At 52.9% G+C, this 19540-nt stretch overlaps 2 protein-coding genes across 3 annotated transcripts; one reads left to right on the plus strand and one right to left on the minus strand.

Annotated features, from left to right (window-relative positions):
• Positions 1–34: 34 nt before the first annotated feature.
• Positions 35–9542, plus strand: RRP36 (ribosomal RNA processing 36). The gene is made up of 8 exons (XM_086879065.1): positions 35–269; positions 3349–3487; positions 6781–6847; positions 7640–7744; positions 7864–7938; positions 8038–8155; positions 8369–9108; positions 9194–9542. Exons 1-7 carry the CDS (start codon positions 98–100, stop codon positions 8506–8508), a joined length of 816 nt encoding a protein of 271 aa, XP_086735191.1. The 5' UTR covers positions 35–97; the 3' UTR covers positions 8509–9108; positions 9194–9542.
• Positions 9543–10784: 1242 nt separating this feature from the next.
• LOC111926358 (transmembrane protein 121-like) lies at positions 10785–19341 on the minus strand. Of its 2 annotated transcripts, XM_086879063.1 has the most exons (4): positions 18876–19341; positions 14591–14816; positions 13520–13623; positions 10785–12314 (listed from the first exon to the last, which is right to left on the minus strand). In XM_086879063.1, exons 2-4 carry the CDS (start codon positions 14600–14602, stop codon positions 11381–11383), a joined length of 1050 nt encoding a protein of 349 aa, XP_086735189.1. In that variant the 5' UTR covers positions 14603–14816; positions 18876–19341; the 3' UTR covers positions 10785–11380. The 2 variants fall into 2 exon arrangements, with proteins under 2 accessions (XP_086735189.1, XP_086735190.1); XM_086879064.1 differs by lacking the exons at positions 13520–13623; positions 14591–14816; positions 18876–19341 and adding an exon at positions 13987–14079.
• Between the last annotated feature and the right edge of the window lie 199 nt (positions 19342–19540).

Consider the following 19540-nt stretch of genomic DNA (forward strand, 5'->3'; position numbering starts at 1 on the left):
CGCCGCTCTCCCACGTGACCGCCTGCGCGTGCCCGTTTCCGGTTCCGCCGGTGGCGCGCGGGCGGTTCCGGGGGCGCGGGGCCGGGTCCCGGGGGCGATGGGGCCGGGACGGGGACGAGGACGAGGACCAGGCGCCGCCGCCGCCACCGAGAGCGAGGAAGAAGCGGCCGCAGAGCAGCGGCTCGGGAGGCTGGAGCCGGCCGAGGAGGGCTCTGGTGACAGCGACGACAGCGACGACGGCGGGAGCGTGGCGGGGGCCGGCGGGAAAGGTGAGGGGGCCCGGCGCGATCGAGGTGTCGCGTTTGGTCCCAATGGCCAGATGGCTCGGTGCCACTCGTGTTCCAGGTCCCGCATCCCTCGCTCGCCTGCCCAGCTGAGCGGCTCAGGATCACCAGCGGGGTTTGCGCTGGAGCTGGGTCCGAGGTCCCTGAAACAAACGCGTGTAGGGGCCTCTGCTCCCCGGTCGCCTTCCCAGTGCGTGCAGCCACAGAACCGCAAAATGGTTTGGGTTGGAAGGGACATTAAAGATCACGCAGTTCCAGCCGCCTGCCGTGGGCCGGGACACAGCTCGCACTAGGCCAGGAAGGTGTCACACGTGTCGGGGAGAACTGCTCTGTGCCAGCTCAGATGTTCAGGAGCTCGGGAGGCCCTCATAGGACAGGAGAATGGAAGAAACAGGCAATTCGTGGCTGTGAGCATAGTGTGGGGTGAGATTTGGGAGGTGAGGGTTCTCATCCACAGCAGCAGACACGGTCTGGTTTCCTTGAACCATCCAAGTGAGAATGAAAACCTTACGAAAAATACAGCAGAAGCCGTACTGTGAGGGAGTGGACGTGGGTGTCAATGGCAGGGCACGACAGAGCATGTCACAGGTGTGAGGAGTCACTGGTTACCTTGTGAAAGGGTCTCCAGGGTGTGTCTGTGTGGGGCCCTGGGGGGGGCACAGCTCTAGAGGTGAGCTTTTGGCAGTGGGATTCAGGTGGGCGAGGTGCCCCACCATCTGTTGTAGGCATTTTGTTTTCCTCTGGTGAGGAAATGGTGAGCAAAGCTCAGAGAGAGGATCACCGACAGGCACTCTTTCCTTCCCACAGCTGGATGGGAGTGGAGACAGCAGTTTTGCTTTTGCCATCTGTCAGGGCACTCTGTGATCTTGTTTCTGGAGCAGAAGGAGTTATATTAGAGTCCAGCACTGATTTTGTCTCAGCAGGGAACAACTGGGCAGATATCAGGTATTTATTTAGGCCATCTGTTCTTGCATCCTGGATGCTCTGATGTGCTCTGCAGGTTGTATAGCTCCCTGCAGGTTCAGCTGAGGAAGGCATAAGGTGTCCATGTGTCACAGGAGTCTGTGGGAGGAGAGGAAACACGAGGAGGCTGTGCTTGAGAGCAGGAAATGCCCCTGTTATCAGCAGGTAACAGTAGCTTATCAAGAGGTGCAAAAAGAAGGAAACAATTCACAAAATAATGGACGAAGGGAAAAAATGGCAGGAGGGAAAATTAAATGCACTACAGAAGCAGAGAACAGGTAAGTTATATTCTAAGGGAAAAAAGGAATGAAAAAAATGGGGAAATTAAGTCCTCAGGAAAGAATGCAAGGAACAAGGAAAATAAGCTAATCCTGCCTTTTTAACCAGAAACTTTTCACACACACAGTTGCCAAATCGGCTGCCCAGCAGTGAATGGCTGCTGGAACCATTCACTTCTGCCCCCAAACAGACTTCCTTTTTTTATAGTGATGTCCAGTGATGTTTTTATCACTGTGAGTGGTTAATTCAATCTCCTACACATAGGCAGTAGGATGTATTTAGTGGGCTGATACTACTGTGTGGAAATAATTTTCCCTGTTAGGTTTCAGGTAGTCAGGTTTGGTCTCCTGTACCAGTACTGAAATACTTTATCTGTGTAAACTCTGCATGCCTTTGCTGTGACTGATTTATACCAACTCTCCTTTTGGTACCTTTGCTAAATGGTGCATCTTTTTATGTGGTGTTTTTGTCTCATTTTAATTGACATCTTGTGAGCCTTTGCTATTTAAATAGTATTGTTTTGGAAATGCAGCCAAATGAAATATGGGAGCACAAGTGATGGTGCCTTGTCTTCATCAAGTGCTCAGAGTACCTTCCACATCTTTATTCCTTTCTTTTAATGCTTTCTTTGTCCTTGTTCAGAATTCGGATAAGGGGGGGTGTTTAGGGGAAGCAGTGCAATGAAATCATGCTGTATTCACATTTCCTTTGTCCCTTGTGCAGCAGACTGGATAGTCACTGTTCCCGTATCCCACCTCAGAGCACTAATGAGCATCATCAGAGCAGAGTTCCTGAGCATTGAGAACAAGCAAAATGAAAACATTTATTGAGGCAGCTCTTGGCTGTGCCCATTATGTTTTCTGGATGATGAGAGTAGGTTCTGAAAGTCTTGGTTATTGCCAGGATGAAAGTGCCTGGGATGAGTCCATGCTCTGAGCCAGTGTGACTGACCTCATGTTGCTTCCTGCATTTGGCAAATCACACGCAAACCTTGCTCATGGGGCAGTGTTTTGTGTTTGTGTGGGAGTGAGTGGACTACAAGAGCAGCTTGGGGGGCACCTGGCATCCAAAGTATCATATACAGGCTGTGATTGTCCCTGCTGGGCCACAGTTGGGGTGTTTTGTATTGCAAAGACTCAGGAAGGCCACGTGCCTGTCATTGCTCAGAGGTGCTGAGCAGGCAAACACCACCTAAGTCAGTTTTGCCAAGGCTTTCCCTTCCAGAAGGGACACAGTTCAAACCCCTTCTGGCCCTTACATGAGAGTGGAATGAGCATATCCAAGTGCTGACTGAAGAAATGCTTTCAGTTGTTGGTTCTGAACGCTGAGAGGTACAAATCTAGAATAAAGAGTAGTGTGGCAATAATGAGATGATAATATTTTTGCATTCTGCTTATAAGAAGCATTAAAGGTGACTGACATTAAGGGATATTAAAGAAACGTTAAAGTGGGAAAGTCAGGACTGAGAGGTGACCCTTCAGAATTCGCAGTGCCCACTGTAGAGCTCGTACTGCTCTTCGTACTGGGTAAAAACTTTGTACTGGTCTTGTGTGTGCTGTTGAGTGGAGAGAGAAGCAAAGACACTGAGGAGAGGAGGAGGCTGCTCTATTCTAGTGGTAAAGACTGAAGCAATCAATGGGAGAGGAATTGAAGGCTGAGAGATGCAGTGGTTTCTTTCTGCTGTGCAGAAGTTGTACAGGGATGGCACCACTATGCTCATGTCACTGTCTCAAGCTCTGAGACATCCCTCTTGGTGGAGTTTGGGGGTGAGAAGTGCCTTGAGAAGCTGTTCAGTTCAGGTGTGTCCTGTGCTCTCTTCCAGATCAATCTGACATGTCTTTTGAGGAACTCCTGCGGGTGCAGAGTGATGCAAGGATGAGAGTGAGCAAGAAGGTGCCTGGTGGGAAGAAAACTGCAAAGCCTACCAAAGCTACACTGAAGCAGCAACAAGGCAAAAAAGGGTAAAGAGGCTCTTTTGCAATCAGAAAAATGTGTGTGTGTGCTCTCTGCATTCCAGAAATTACACTGGGAGCTCCTCACAGCAGTGGTGTTGCCTTGGAGCTGGCATAGATCTCCTTTAATGTACTGGACAATAATGCCTGTCACTTTAGTGTTTCATTTGGGAATGGTCTGGTGCTGTTTTCAGAGTTCTTAATATCCTGTCTTCTTCAAGTCCCCAGCAGCCAGCTGTCACTTGACAGTTAAATTGACACTCAATGCCTTTATGTCCTCTACATTAAAGCACTTGTAACCCTTGGCATGGTGTGCCTCTCCAGCTCTATGACAGTGTCCACTGTGACCTGAAATAGTTGCCCTGCTGGTTCCTAAACCCCTTCCAGCTTATCAGTATCTTCTGCCTGGCTCTCAGTAGCTGGAGTTACAGTCACAGACAATTGTTCTGGAATTCCATTCATCCTTCTGCTGCTGTCTCATCTGTATTCTATCTGTGTTCATTTTCCTTTTTCCCTGCTCTACAGTACTCGCCATCACAGACTTTTTCCTGTATTCAACACAACAAAAGTTCTCCACAGGCCCTCACTTGTAAGAGCAATACCCTTACCCTTTATTTGCAGTATTTAGCTAGTTTTCAGTCCTTAGAGTGGCACCCAAGTGATTTGAATGAGTTTCCCCTGTTACACTGGCACTCCCTAAATTATTTCTGAATCTCTGTTCAATGCATGAGCAGAGAACACAAAATACATTTCTCTTGCCATAAAGAGTTGATTAGGATAATGTTTCTGCTTTACTTTTTACCCAGGACTCTGGGGGATTTTGTGTAGTGCAACATCTTCTCACAGTGTCTCTATTTCTGCCACACAGTTTGCATAATTCTGCTTTTGTTTAGTTCCTCTAATCCTTTAAGTGATGTATTACTGTAAATCCCACATGCTTTTTCTCTCATGTTTTTGTTATGGAAGAGAGCTCCTTAAAGAAAGGGCTTCAGGAAAATCCTCTGGCACTGAGCTGGCTTCAGCAGTGACTCCAGAGCACTGTGCAGGGTGGTAGCCTCGGCGGATGTGAGAATACACTGAACACTGCCCTAAGAGGGATTTGGAAAACTTGTGCCTATGGGGTTGTGTTCCTGCCCCATTGTCACTTGTGGCTGGGTGTGGGTGCTCTCAGCAGGTGGCTCACAGGTTTCTCATGTTTCTGACACCTTGCCTGATGTAGTGACAAATCACAGGATGCAGCACCCAAGTAATATGGGGAGAGTAGTACCCACTTTCTCCTGGCCCCTTCATATGCCTGAAACATCAAGCTGTGAAGGCCTGTGTTGCAAGGAGAACTTCTTCCCTTAACTGTTGTTGTCACTGTGATTGATCCTCACGGTCCTGATTCATTGTGGAGTCTCTTTCAGGACATGTACAGCTGATTTTCCTGGGGCCTGACTTTTTCTTTACTGGTATAAACTGGGCTTCCTCACTGAGCCTGGCCACAGTGGAATTGACCTCTCTCTGTGACTACAGAAATTCCCAGCTTGGACATTGACAAGTCCTGAGGGAGCTGTCAGGTCTTACTGCTCAGCTACTCTCTATCATCTGTGAAAGGGCATGGAGAGCAGGAGAGATGCCTGAGGTCTGGAGGGAAGCCAGTGTCATTCCAGTCTTCAAAAAGGGCAAGAAGGGAGGACTTGGAAAACTACAGACCAGTCCTGGAAAGGTGGTAGAGCGCTTCTTTCTGGAGGCCACCTCTAAGCATGTGGAAGAAAAGAAGGTTCTTGGGAGAGGTCTGTATGGATTCACCAAAGGGAAATCATGCCTGACTAATCTGGTAGCCTTCTGTGATGGCATGACTGGCTGGGTGGATGAGGGGAGAGCAGTGGATGTTGTGTACCCTGACTTCAGCAAGGCTTTTGACACTAACTCCCTTAACATCCTCTTAGGCAAGCTCAGGAAGCATGGATTAGATGAATGGACAGTGAAGTGGATTGAGAACTGGCTGAATGGCAGAGCTCAGAGGGTCATCATCAGTGGCACAGGGTCCAGTTGGAGCCCTGTCACTTGTGGTGTCCTTGGGGGTCAGTACTGTGTCCATTATTGTTCAACTAATTCAGTGACCTGGGTGAAGGGGTAGGGTGTCCCTCAGCAAGTTTGCTGACAGCATAAAGTTGGGAGGAGTAGCTGGAACACAGCGGGCTGTGCTGCCATTCCATGGGACCTGGACAGGCTGGGCAGCAAAGAACCTCCTGAAATTCAACCAGGGAAGGTGCAGGGCCCTGCACGTGGGGAGGAACAAGCCCAGGCACCAGCACAGGCTGGGGGTGACCTGCTGGGCAGCAGCTCTGCAGAGAAGGACCTGAGGGTGCTGGTGGACACCCAGCTGTCCATGGGCCAGCAGTGCCCTGGGGGACAAGAAAGCCAAGGGGATCCTGGGCTGCATTGGGAACTGCATTGGCAGCAGGTCAGGGAGATGATCCTGCCCCTCTACTGAGCCCTGGTGAGGCCAGTCTGGAGTGCTGTGTCCAGCTCTGGCATCCTCAGGGCAAGAGAGATAGAGCTACGGGAGTGGGTGGGTCCAGTAGAGGGGGAAAAAAATTTAAAAAAAAAAAAAAAAAAAGATTTGGGGACTGGAGCATTTATCCTATGACAACAGGTTGAAGGAGTTGGGACTGTTTAGCCTGGAGCAGAGACAACTGAGAGGGGACCTTATCACTGCAAATATGTTAAGGACAGGTGTCAAGAGGATGGGCCCAGGCTCTTTTCAGTGGCACCCAGGACAAGGGGCAATAGTGAAACACAGGGATTTTCACCTGAATTTGAGGAAAAACTACTACTTCACTTTACTGTGAAAGGTAACTGAGCACTGGAACAGGCTGCTCAGTGAGGTTGTGGAGTCTCCTTCTCTGAAGATATTTAGAACCCACCTGGATGCAATCTTGTGCAATCTGCTCTAGGTAACTCTGCTTTAGGAAAGGTTCCTTCCACCCCCAGCCATTCTGTGACTCCATGAGAGGAATAATCAGTGCAGCACATTTATTGATGCAGGTGGTGGGTTTTCACTTGATACAGTGGAGCTGTTCCAGGTTCTGTGTAGTGTTGTTTTAACCACACATTGATATATTTGGTTGTTGTAGCCTTCTGTGGCTTTTAACTGAGTCACCTCTTTGCTTTCTATAGGTATCATGGTGAGGATTCAGCTGGGAGAATCTGTTGTCCAGTAATGTTCTTCTGAGGGTCCAAATGACCTCCCAACATATTGGCTTGGGCCTCTTTCTGATATATGCTCCTCTTAAAAACATTTTTCTTGTTTTCAGGCCATTGGAGATGTCTGCCAAGAAGCCTGTACCTTTCCTGCGACAAGTTGTCCCTGTTAGGAAGAAGGTGAGTGCTGCCTCTCCCCAGTTCATGACTTCCCTTAGCTCTGCTGACAGGGCATGCATATGGAAATGGAGCTACTGCAGATATCAGATGCAGCACAGGCTACATCTAGAGGACAGGGCTGGACCACTGGGGAGTGCAGGCAGTGACAGTGTTTCCCTGGAGAGAACAATGGGTGGGTTGGAGCTGCTGCAGGTTGAGAGTTTGTGACCCAGGCATTTCTAGAAGGTACAATGACTGCCACCAATGACAGTTCCACTGCAAACCATGATCATTGTTCAGTACTAATCCCAGAAGTTCAGATGTCCATCGACTTTCCAGTCTGAATGTAACTTTTGACTTATCATTGCTGGATCATCAGAATATGGTAATTTCCACAGTTAGAGACCTCTTTTTGTCCCTCCCTTTTTGCATGATCTGACCCAGTTAATCTGTGTGAAAATCTAGATAGGTTTGAGTTCCCAAGTCCATCACCTTGACAACACATACTCAGCCAGCTCTTGGTCTGGGAGTTGCAGGTGTTTGACAGCAGCACTCCTGCTGCTATTCCTCGATACTCCTGGGTGGCAGACTGGCATATGGAGGTGTCTGTTGCGTGGTGAACTCAATGCAGGCATGACTTTGGGGATGCCACCTTGACCGTCGTACTCCATCTTTGCCAACTGCAGATACTTCAGTGGTGGGAACATAACAGTGCTGGGGAAAAAAATTGGCTGAGCCATGAAGGGAGAGTAGGCAGGCTGTTAATGGGGTAACACTGGCTACAGCTCTTGCCTTTGCCTTCCCTGCTGACAGGTCCAGAGAGACCCTCGATTTGATGACCTGTCTGGAGAGTATAAGCCTGAAATATTTATGAAGACATACAGCTTCCTGGACAGCATCAAGAAGCAGGAGAAGGAGGTGATGCTCTGTGCCTGTCCTTGCCTGGAAGAACCTTGCTTGGCAGGGGCTTCTTCAAAGGCTTTTCACAGTGGAGGTGACAGGCAGGCAGTCATGCAGCTTTCTGCTCTCTTCTTCAGATGGTTGAGAAGCAGCTGAAGAAATGCCGGAACATGGAAGAGAAGGAGAAACTTCAGCGGCTCCTGAACCGTATGGTGAGTTCAGTGCAGCATCTCCTCTGTGAGGCACTGGGAGAGAGGATGCGTGCCTTGAGGTCTGCCTCGACGCTGACACAGACCATCCTTTTTGTACAGACACAGCAGGAAAAGGCACAGAAAAAACAGCAGAAGTTGAGAGAGAGGGAGCTGTCTTTGAAAAAACAACAGAGGGAACTGGCTAAGCAGGGAAAGAAACCCTTCTTCCTAAAGAAATGTAAGTACTTGGTGTGAGCATGCTGCAGGAGGATTGAGAGGGCGTACTGCTGGCAGGAGTTCAGGCACTTCCACAGAGCTGTGGGGGGATTCTTCTAGAGCTGGTACTCAAGGGACAAGCTAAGCCTGGACCAGGGAGGGAGAGGTGAGGAAGGGCTGCTCTGTAGAGGTGTTTTGGGCTTCAGTTTAAATTTCATATCCCTCTCCTCTGCAGCTGAGAAGCGGAAATTGGAACTAGCTGAGAAGTATGCAGAGCTGAAGAGGAGTGGGAAGCTGGAGAGCTTCCTTAACAAGAAGAGGAAGAGGAATGCCATCAAAGACAAGCGCCATCTGCCCTCACAGAAGAACTTGTGACTGTTGGACAGTCATGCTGTTGTCTGGCACTGGCTCGTTCTGCCTTGGCAAGGCTTGGAGGATGATTATCCCTCTTCCCAGGATCTGCCCTTCCACTGTAGAGTGATGCTGTAAGGCAGCAGAGCAGGGGCTGAACTGAAGGAAATAATGGGGTTTTTGTAGCTGAAGTGTGTTCTTGTGGTTTAGATCATGCCTGGGTGGTGACAAGTGTGTCGTGCAGATGCTGATGGTGATGACAGCTGTCTCTGCCCTTGCACCTGCTCATTTCTAACTCTAGCAAGGAAAGCGTGAGCCCTGCCCTGCACTGCTGGCTCTACTCCAGGTTCTTTCAGACTTCCACTGAGGTAGAAAAGGATGTGGGACAGTGCCTGCTCAGAGCAGCAACCCGGACTTCAGGTTGCCCAGGGCTGCTTTGGTGGGATCTGGTAATGTCCAAGGACAGATGCCTTCACCTCTCTTGGCCTCTGCTCTACTGCTTCAGGTTCTCAAGATGGAACTTTTTGTTCCCTCACACAGGAAACTTGCCTGGTTTTATTCTATGATCATTGTCTTGTTCTCACTGAAGTGCCTGGCTCTGTCTTCTCAGCAGCTCTGTCACAGGTGTGAGGGGTGGGTGGGAAAGGGGTGCTGTAAGATCTCCCCAAAGTCTTTTCTTCCTAAGGGTGAATGAATCCTGTTTCCTCAGCCTTTCCTACAGTGCTCCAGCCTCTGACAGCTTCCATATACTCAGCTGGAGTCAGCCCAGACAACCAACAGCTAAGTTTTGGTGGCCCAGCATGGATCAGTATCTGGATGTAGTCTCACAAGAGATGAGTGAAGGTGAGAGGATCACTCCACTCCACGTGGGCTGCTCCTGGTGTTGCAGATCTAGGTGTGGCTGGCCTTCCTCATACACGGGTCATGCTGTGACTGCTCAGGTATTGCTGCTTGGGATCTCTCCTTCAGAGCAGCTTGGTTTCTCAGTGTCATCTCCAGAGTTATCAGTGCTCCTAGGAAACTGATCCTGTATGAAATAAAGTACCTGTTTTCCTTTATTCCCACGATCAGTGCTGTTATAGCCAAAAGTGTTTGACCTTAGGGGAGTCAATGCCTCTCTCCCAGTATCCTACCAGCCCTCTTGCTTCTCCTTGTTCCATTTGCTCCTGTCTGACATGGCTGTGCTTACAAAGGGATGGCTTAGATGACCCCAGTGTGACAGGTCAGAGTGTGCTGGGTGAGTGACCACAGGTGTTTGGGGTCTGGGGACAGGCCTTGCTGGGAGCAAAACATGCAGCAAGGAGCAGGTCAGCTGGCCTGAGGGTGTTGCTGAACCACTTGTCTCCACTGTAGTTCCTATGGGTGATGCAAGTTCTGCTCTGGTGAGAGTAATTAGTGGAACTGGGGGACACAGTAGACATGGGATGTGCCAGTATGGCCAGAGACCTGCTGCCAGGCCCTCTCTGAGGAGTCATGGGACACTTCTCAGCATTCCTGAGTCCCTGTGTCCCCATCCCTTGCTGCTTGTAGGTCTGGTGCAGCAGGTGCAAGGCTGGTGCATCCCCAAAGTGGTCCTGGTTTCCCCTCCTGCCCTTCTGGAGCTAAAGGTCTTCCTGCTGAGGCCTGTGCCTGCCTGCAAGGAGGACATCCTCACTGGGATGTCACCTGCTTCTGCTCAGCACAGTGGTGGTAAGCAGTGAGCCTGTGGCCCACGTGCCTGCCAGCTCCTGGGCCCAGCACCCTCACCAGGACAAGCCCTGGGGCATTGCCCAGCTCTGCCAGGACTGAGCTGCCTCTGGGTTTTGGGCAGGAGGCAGCATGGAAGCACCAGCTCCAAGGGAAGCAGATGCTTCCAGCATCTCCAGAGAGCTTCTTTCTGCTGTGGAGCTGCTCTTTCCAGCAGCCTCCCAGCCTCAAGCAGCTGGCTTATTTTCCTTGTTTCTAAGATGTGGGGCAGACCTGCACTGGTGTCCCTCCAGGTGGAGAGTGGGGACTTGCTGTGGGTGTCCCTGGGCATGACTGGTCCCAGTGGATGTGACTGTGCTGGTTGCACAGGCGGCGGTGGCTGACAACGCTGCCACACGCACCTGGTCAGTGACACCCTTGGAGCCCACCAGAGGCTCACAGGGCCTGTGGGCCAGGAGGAACGGCTTCAGACCCAGTGGCCTGGGATGCTCTCCCCAGATCACTGAGTGAGCCTCTCCATGTGCTCTGCAGCTGAACAGACAGCCGGTCACACAAGGCCCCTACAGGAGTGGGGGGTGATCTGCCTGCTGGCAGGGACACAGACATGAAAAGGCTGCAGGGCTCAGGTCTTTTATTGCAAAGAGGGAGATACAAAAAAAGGACAGTCACCCCTTTTTGGGTCCCCCCAGGCCTGCAGCTGGCTGAGAGGGGTGACAGCAGGGGGAGGCCCAGGCCTTGCTCCCCCTGCATGGGGACCTCGGCTCACACAGTGGGGAGCAGGCTGCTGCCAAGGACCACACTGGAGCCAGGGCCAACCACAACAGAAAAGTGGGTGACCCGCTGTGTCCCTGTGTGGCACCCTGGCTGGCCAGAGAGCAGTGCTGCACGGGGAGCACTGGTAGGGAGCCTGGCACAGGGTAGGGCTGCCTGGCCTCACCCAGACACAGCTCATGGCAGGCAGCCCCGGCCTCCTCCCCTGCTCTGCTCTTTAACGAGGTGGGGTGCAGAGGTTCCAAACTGCTCTGCGGCCTTACAGAGGCTGCTGTGGGGGCCCTCGCCATGCGCCCCTCGGGGCCCTGAGCAGTTTCACCCAGAGGAGGAGGGAGCAGGGTCGTTACCCTCTGTCCAGGCAGGGAGCTACGCAGCCTGCCTTGGGTCTGTAGGTATGGCCAGGCGTGGGGATGCCCGGGCTGTAGCTCCTGCTGGCTCGTCACGTGTTGTCCTGGGCCAGCTCCTCGGGGCAGGCAGGTTGGTCCCGGGCCTTGCGCAGCCCCGTGGGCGGCTGCGCCGGGGTGCTGTGCTGCGGGTCCGGCCCCGGGGGCGTGTGGTGCTGGTGCCGCTGGTACTGCACAAACATACAGACCTTCATCCCGATGGCCAGCATGTTCTTGCCCATGAAGATGCTGGAGACCCGGGCATCCCTGAAGAAGACCATGTTGCTGCCTCGGATGAAGATGGTGGTGATGTTGACGGTGAGCATGCTCAGCATGGGGTACAGCATCATCCGGTGCGGCACGATGCCGATCCCCTGCATGCTGATCTCGCACAGGGACACGCACGGCAGGACCAGGAGCAAGATGTAGCAGTAGAAGAACATGATGCCCTCAGCCCAGAGTGGCAGCCCTTTCTTCTGAGGCTCCCACAGGTTGGCCTGGATGTCCAGCACATCCAGCATGTCCACAATGACCCAGAAAAGGCGGTTGCGGAGATCTTCCTTCTTCTTGAATGTTCTGACGTACTCCATGTGCTCTGTGGCCACCAACAACACGTAGAGAGCTGGGATGCAGATGGAGAGCAGCAAGGTCAACGCTTTGCGGGCTATGAGATCCAAGCTTTTCCGGTCAGCTTTATAATTCTGGTATACAAAGTAGACTTTGATCTCCAGAACGAAGACATACAGGAACCAGAGGATCATGGCATATCCTCGCTTAGCTGTCTTTACCTCTGCCCCAACCCAGATAGCCACATAGCGGAGGACCAGCAGGAAGCATATGTCACCCACTGCCACCATGACACAGATGCCCAGCTTCCTGGAGCCCTGGCTCTGCTCCACCAGGTAGGCATCCATGAGGACGAGGCTGGTCATGATGAGCACAGTGGAGAGGCACACATGGGGCTTGCTGACAGGTGGTGGGGGAACCATCCTGCACAGAGGAACAGGGTCATCAGGGAGTTGCTAAGATTTCCTATCCCCGCCCTTGGGCCCCCTTCTGCCACCCTCTCCTCACCAGCTATGGATGGCTGAAAGAAGGGAGGGAGCCATTCATAGATTTCTCCCATCCTATGCGCCTGGCTTGTTCCAAACCTGTAAATTTCTAGACAAAGAGCTCCTGAGACCGATCAGGACATCCTGGTGGCATGTGCTGGCTGAAACCCAGCTCTTAGGAAGCACATGGTGGGGCAGGCTGGACACCTGAGACACTTCAAGTACTTGGGATCCCACTTCCTCTTCTGGTAGCTCATCACACTGACTAGTCTCTGCCACCATGAAGGGTACATGCCTTATTTTCCATAGCATTTCCCAGCCAGTGGTACTGCTTGTATTTTCCCCCACAAGGCATGTTAAGACTAGACTTATGTGTTTAACCCAAGCAGGCCTTAAATGCTATTATCCAGGACTGCTCTTTTTAGTCTCCTATTTTCACGTACAGCACAAGATGAAGCCTTGGCTTTTTTAGCCTTGTGGGGTGGGAGGGAAAAAATTGGCCTAGTATTCAGCTTCCTTCAGGTTCACATCCCCCAGGAGCTTTGCCTAGAGCTATTTGCCAATGCCCACCCTATCCCAACACCATAAACTGAAAGCAAGGAAAAGCAGCATGAGCCCACAGCTCCAGGACACAAGTTACTCTGCAGCAGGCTCTGAATTTCTGTGGGATGCTCAGCATTTCTGGGCTGGGGCAGAGCAAAGCACTGTCCCCAAAAGCACCCTGCCTGCCTTGTACAGCACCAGGGCTGTCAGACTCCCTCCCCCTGACCAAGCACAGCTGCAGGCAGCTGCCTTCAGCGGCAAGGAGGGAGGACAGAGCCGGGGCCTCACCAAGCAGAACTTGGCAGCTGCTCTGGAGGGGAGCCAGCCCCCCGGATGAAATGGAGGATGAAACTGGGCTGATGACTGTGTGGCACAGTGCTTCGCGAGGGCTGCCCACGCAGAGCCCGCCTCTGCCACGCCTGGGCTGCGCAGGGGCCCTGGGACACCATCCTGCTCATCCAGGGGGCAGCGTGCGGGTGGCACTTGACCATGGAGCAAATGCTTGGGAGCAGGATGGAGGCCGCACAGTTAATGGTCACCCCTGCACATGGATGCTCCTGGTGCTGAAACTGATGGCACAGGGCCGTGGGCACAAGCTACCTGAACTCCTGCTTTTTGGCTGAGGGAGCAGGCGTCCGGCGCAGTCGTGCATCCCTGGGCCCAGCAGCATCCTGGCACGTTGCGGGAGGCAGCGAAGCCTGAACCTGTCAGACACAGGTGCCTCTCAGGGGGAGGGATCAGAGGCCGGTGGGCATGGGGGGAGCCCGTGGATGTGGCACATCTGGAGCATGCCACACGGCCGGGGGGCTCGCCCGCCCGGCACCCCACGGCCTGGCCGAGCCTCCGCGGGGGCTGGGGGTACCCCAGGCCCCGGCTCAGCACAGCCCCGCCGGACGGACGCCCGCCCCGGGGCCGCCCCGCCGGGCTCCGTCCCCTGGGAGCGCCGGGGCACCCCCGGCCCCGCCTGTCCCGAGCCCCCCGCCCACATCGGCCGGGCCTGCCGGGGGCAGGCGCTGCCCGCCGGCCGCGGGGGCTCGGCCTGCCGTCCCCCCCCGGGTTCCGCTTACCTCGGGCGGCTCCCCGGGGCGCAGGGCGGCGGCAGCGGCGGCCCCGGGCCCGGCGCGGCATCGCCCGGCGCGGCCCGGCGGCGGCGGCGGCGGTTCTGCGGCGGCGGCGCTCGGCCCCTCCCGGCGGGCGGCGGGCGGGGACTGCGGCGGCCCCCGCCTCACCCGCGGGCCCGGCACCGCCCGCCGCTCCTCCGGGCCCGCTCCCCCTGCCCGGGCTGGCTGCCGCTGCCCGGCTGTCCCCGTCCGCTCCCGGCCCGGGGCCACCGCCTGCATCCCCAGCCGCCTCCAGCCTCCTGCCCCGGCCAGAACCGGAGCCCGCAGGGCCGCAGCCCAGCAGAGGCCCCAGGCGAACCCGGGGCGCCCTGGAGAGCCCGGGCTGACAAGGATGTCTGCCCTCCAGGAGGGACTGGAGCCGCGACCTCTCCTTGCTGGGCGGAGAGGGCAGAGGAAATCACGCACCTCTGTGACCCGACACCCAGCTGTGCCGGGTTGCCGGGTCCTGCAGAGCCCCAGCCTCGCCGGGCTCTGGTACAGATGGGCTTGGCACCACCAGAGGCTTGTGTGCAGATAAAGCAGGCCAGGGAAGGCAAAAGGTTTTGATTACCTTGGTGGACATACCTCTCTGCAGCTGCTCTTCTACCAGCCTGAGCAGTTTATTGCATTTAACTCCAAACTTTCTTCTAAGTGATTTAGTCTTAGCTACACAGGGAAGGTATTTCAGTGTATTTCCTCTCTGACTTTGAAGTGCTCATTGTAGATATATGTATTTTGGAAGATGGAGAAGCTCTAAGATCTCTGGAGATGGATTGTGAGCAAAACCAAGCTTTGACCTAAGAGCAAGGACAAGAGCAAGTGACAGTGTCAGAGGAAGTGCAGCCCTCCTTTCATCCAGCTGCTGACAGAGCAGCCGTAGGTCCCTGTTGGATCTAATGCCCTGGGACATCTCAGTGAGCACCAGGAACATATAAATCTTAGCTATGGTGTCCTTGGCAAATGGAGACACTGGACCAGCATCCAGGCTTAGCTCATGTGTCCCACAGTGGGTGTGGACTGGTTGACACAGGTGGAGGCTCTGTGTGAAGGGAGAAGAGGTCTGGGTTAGACAAGTGCAACAAGGTAAGGAGTTTGGCTGTGGGAGCATTCTCCCAACCCAGGAATTATCAGCAATCCCCAGAAGGGCTGAAGGAGCAGGGCAACAAAACAGCCAAAGCAACCTGCCTTCAAAAATGAAAGGAGACCTTGCAACTCGAGTGGAGAACAATGTGAGGCACAAGAGGGGAAGGTAACAGTGCAAAAATCTTTACTCTGGGACACAGAAGCACTGGTTCTCACTATCTGAGCAGTCTCTTGCAGCATGCAGGGAGGAGCAAAGGGCCTCTGTCCATGGAGGGGGACACCACAGAGGTATCCACCCAACACAGGCAGGAGAGGGATGCTGGAGCAAGCTACCAAGCAATAGGGCTAAAGACAAGATGATTCATCCATGAGCTGGAATCATAAAACCCCTGAGTCTCCACTAGAGACTAGGACGGGAGGTGACAACATTTGCGTGGGAAGCAGCAAAGAGCTGCTTTAACAAGGCACATAAAAATAAGGAGACAGAGCAAGAACAGATACTTCTGTGCTTCTCTAAAACACGATGCTGGAACCAGTGTGCCAGAGTTGGTATGTGGATGCATTTGTATCATAGATAAAAAGGAAGGAAACCAGAGAGGGTATACCAGGATTCCCAGGCACACAGCTGCTCTCTGGATGCTGCTGGCTCCAGACGTGGGCGGAAGAGCATCTTCAGCTCAGCCCTGTTCTGCCCAAGAAACCTGCACCCCATCATTGGCACTGAAAAGTCCCTTTGGGCAGTGACAGCAATGCACTCAAAGGCTGTTGGGAGAGAGATGGAGAAATCCATCAGTCACGTTAACATCCTCAAAGGGGAGCTGTGGGAAGCAGAGAAAGTTTGTCAGCAATGAACAGCAAGCAGTGACTGTAATGAGGAAAGGCTGGCAGTAGCTGGGGGACGGTGCTGAGAGCTTCAACTGCTCCAAAACAGCTTTGTGGCCCCCACAGCCTGGCCACAGAACATGAGAGGTGGCTGGAAATTATGGACATCCTTCAGGAAGACAATTTTTTAAAAAAACAAACTAGGAATAGTTTCTGATTGATGGGTGTTTTAACATCGTGAAAATGCCTAATGCAAGCAAGGCACTGGAAGGTGACATCAGAATGGAGAAGTAAAAAATTAAGTATGAAATTAAGTAAGAAAACAAGGATTTAATATACAGAGTCAATTCAAGAAACCATTTGTCAAAAATACAGAATGGAAGGAATAGAGCTAAGCAGTGGTGACAATGTCCTTTGGGGTGGAAGCTGGCTCTCAGAGAAAATGGTGTCCATCAAAAAGCCTTAATTTCAAACACAGGCACATGTGGCATCATGCCCCTTGATGGGACAGAGAGTGGATGTTGTTACTTCTCCTGGAAGCAACTCAGGAAGAATGAAAGTACCATCATGGAAAAGCAGCATGTTAAAGGGCACTTGTGTGAAAGCTCTGGTAGTGCTGGGGAGGAGCCCACGGGCACGGTCCATTTGGGTAAGAGTGACACATAGAAGAAAATAAGTAAAAGGCTTTTCTAAAGGCACGTTTCAAATTGGTTTCCTGGATGATAAAGAGCAAGAGTTCCTTGGATACTTTCCCTGATATCCTCAAGGATCATATCCACAATGATGCAAATCTCAGCTGGTGGCTGGTACACAGAAAGGTCTCAGCATAAGAAGAGCTGGTAAAGCAGCTGAATGTGATGACAACTCTACCAGCTTCTGTTTAAGCTGGAAGATAACCAGGCTTTGGGACTTGCAGTGAAAAATACAGGAAAATTTTGACCCCAAAGAATGAGAAAAGCCACTATGTGTGGAAGAGCACTGCTGTGGGTAGTCATGCTGTAGGCACAAAGTCAATATAACATTAAGATGGGAAAAAATGAAGAGTGGGCTGTGTAGACAAGCCCCCAAATAAATAAACCACATTAAAACAGCCTGAGAACAAATGTGTAAGTTCATCTGAAAAAAAACAGAAAGCAAAAAAACACGAGTGAGCTGCAAGAAGTACTTGAAGGGAACTGGCTGGAGGAATAGAGGCAGAGAAATGCACCTCAATCCCACTGAACATCCTTCCAGCAGAAACAAGACAAAAAAGAGGAACCTCATCAACCAGAAGCTGCAAGTGGCAGCTGTGACAGGCAAAGACAATTTATGACCTGGGGACCATGCCCTGAGCTTCAACAGCTCTGAGAAAGCATCACAGATTGAAAACCACAACACAGCCACAGGGCAGAGCAGAGGTGGCTGGAAGTGATGAGCATCCTTCAGGAAGGTGGGGGAAAGGCTGCCCAGCGGAGCAGCAGGACTGCCAGCCCTGGGAAGTGCCTGGAAGGCAGTCACTTCAGCAGGTATTCCTGGGCTCAGCAGGAGGTGCCTCTGGTCTCCTGGAAGTGAGCAGGCATGGCTGAAAACCTGGAGCACTCAATGCTCTTAAAGTACCACACAGATAGCCAGGAATGGTGACTCAGACTAGAAAGCAAATGGATGAAAGCAAACAGTTGGAGAGGGACTGCAATGGGTTTTCTCAGGATAAATCAACACCCTAGATCTAGCAAGCTCCTCTTGCAGGAGCAGGCACCTGCTTTTGGGGAAAGGCAATGGTGATACCCAGCTGAGGTCAAACAATGGTGGGTGAAAAGTGCTGAGAATAAGGCTGTGACCATTATGTGAGTCTCTCTGGCTGCAAAACCAGGGTTTCCACACTAATGGGCAGAATGCTATAAAAATGCAGCTCATCCTTGGTCCAGTTGGTCTTATATAAAGGCCTCTGCTAAGTTCTCCTAGAAAATGTTCTTGGAGAACTAAGGCTGTCAAAGGTGAAAACAAAGGTCCTCTTGTGCATTAGACTTACTTAAGAAAAAAAAAAAGCAAATTCATTAAAGCAGTGATCAAGCTGTTTTGTGAGCAAGTCAGGAGACCTGGGCAACTCTGCTGTGATCCATGCCATTTATCAGACGCAGAAATGGGCTAGGAAGGTGGGCAGGGAACAAGAAGTAAAAGTTTGATGATGATTCAGATTATCCACCTAGTCAAACTGGCATCTGATGTGCATTACCAGCAGGTTACTGACTAACCTGAACCTCAGCAGCAGAGGAAATGTAGAACTGACAAACACAAGTAAAAAGAAGAGGTGCAGACTAGAAACTATCAGCATCCAGGAAGGTGGCTCTGAAATGTTTACTGGTAATGTTTTGAAAACACCAGTGCTGTACTCAAGATTGACAGTAGAAACTGGATGGTTTAGGCTGCTTTGCAAGATTTTGCTGCTGCCACTTCTCCAAATCTAATTCCTCCACTGGTATGAGCCACATTTTACAGTCTGCCTGGAATAGCACTGCATCCATAGAAAACTCTTGATACTGCTAAATGCACTGAGAAGCACAAGTCCCTGCACAAACTGCTGGCTTTTCTTTGTTTTCTGGTTTGACCACTATTGACTTGGCTGTTTCTTTCACACAGTTCTCAATGCAGCTCTCAGACCATTTCTGCTTCCTTTCAGGAGCCCTCAACCAGTCCCGCCCTACTCTGATGATTTGATTTCCCTGATGTCCCGTTTTTTCAAGAGGCAGAGCCATTTCAGACAGGTGCTTCTGCTGGAGACAAGGTCCAGGAGGGGAACCTTTATACTTTCTACCAGAACAGAGTGCACGTATCCAGCTGCAGTGCCACAGGCTCGCCCTCAGCTCTGTCCCTAGGGATGCTCTGCCCTGTACGTGCTTTATAATCTGCGCTGCTTTCTCAGCTGCTGCAGCTCTGGGCATGGTCTCGGTCTCCAGGTCACAAATGGCTTTTACCCATGGCAGCCACCACTTGCAGCTTCTGGCCGACGAGGTTCCTCCTGTTGCTGCATTCCCCTGGAGACGTTCAGTGGGACTGAAGGGGATTTCTGCCTCTCTCCCTGTAGCGTGTTTGGCGTTCCCAGGTGTTTCGAGGCAAGAGTCACTCAGAGGTCTCGGCTTCCTTGTAGCGCCAACCCGCCGTGCCGCTGGGTCCAGCTGCTCTGTTCCCCCTCAGGTCCATCCGCTGGCCGGCCCCGCTCTTCACCCCGCTGAGGGCACCCTCTCTCCGCTGCTCCGTGGCTCTCCATCGCCCCGGGCGCTACCGCGGACGTCTCCGCCGCCACCCGCGGCACAGCAGCTCGTGCGGGGCCGAGGCCCTGGCCAGCCCCGGGGATTCTCCGTCTCTGCCCAGGTGCGGGGATGGACGACAGCAGCGCCGGCAGCGGGACACACGCCCAGCCGCGCCCCTGGGCGCGCTCCCGCGGCCCGGCACCGACGCGCTTTAAAGGGAGCGACGCCGCGCCCTCCTCCCCCCGCCCAGCCGGGGCCGCGGCTCCGCTCCCATTGGCTGGCCCCGCCCCGCCGGCCTCTCCGATTGGGCATCGGCCTCCCCGGCCGCGCCTGTCTCTCGGCTCCGATTGGCTGTTCACCATCGGTCGCGGTCCTCGCCCATTTTCCCG

This window comes from Cyanistes caeruleus, chromosome 2 (genome assembly GCF_971803275.1).
Source record: "Cyanistes caeruleus chromosome 2, bCyaCae1.hap1.1, whole genome shotgun sequence".
Lineage (NCBI taxonomy): Eukaryota > Metazoa > Chordata > Aves > Passeriformes > Paridae > Cyanistes > Cyanistes caeruleus.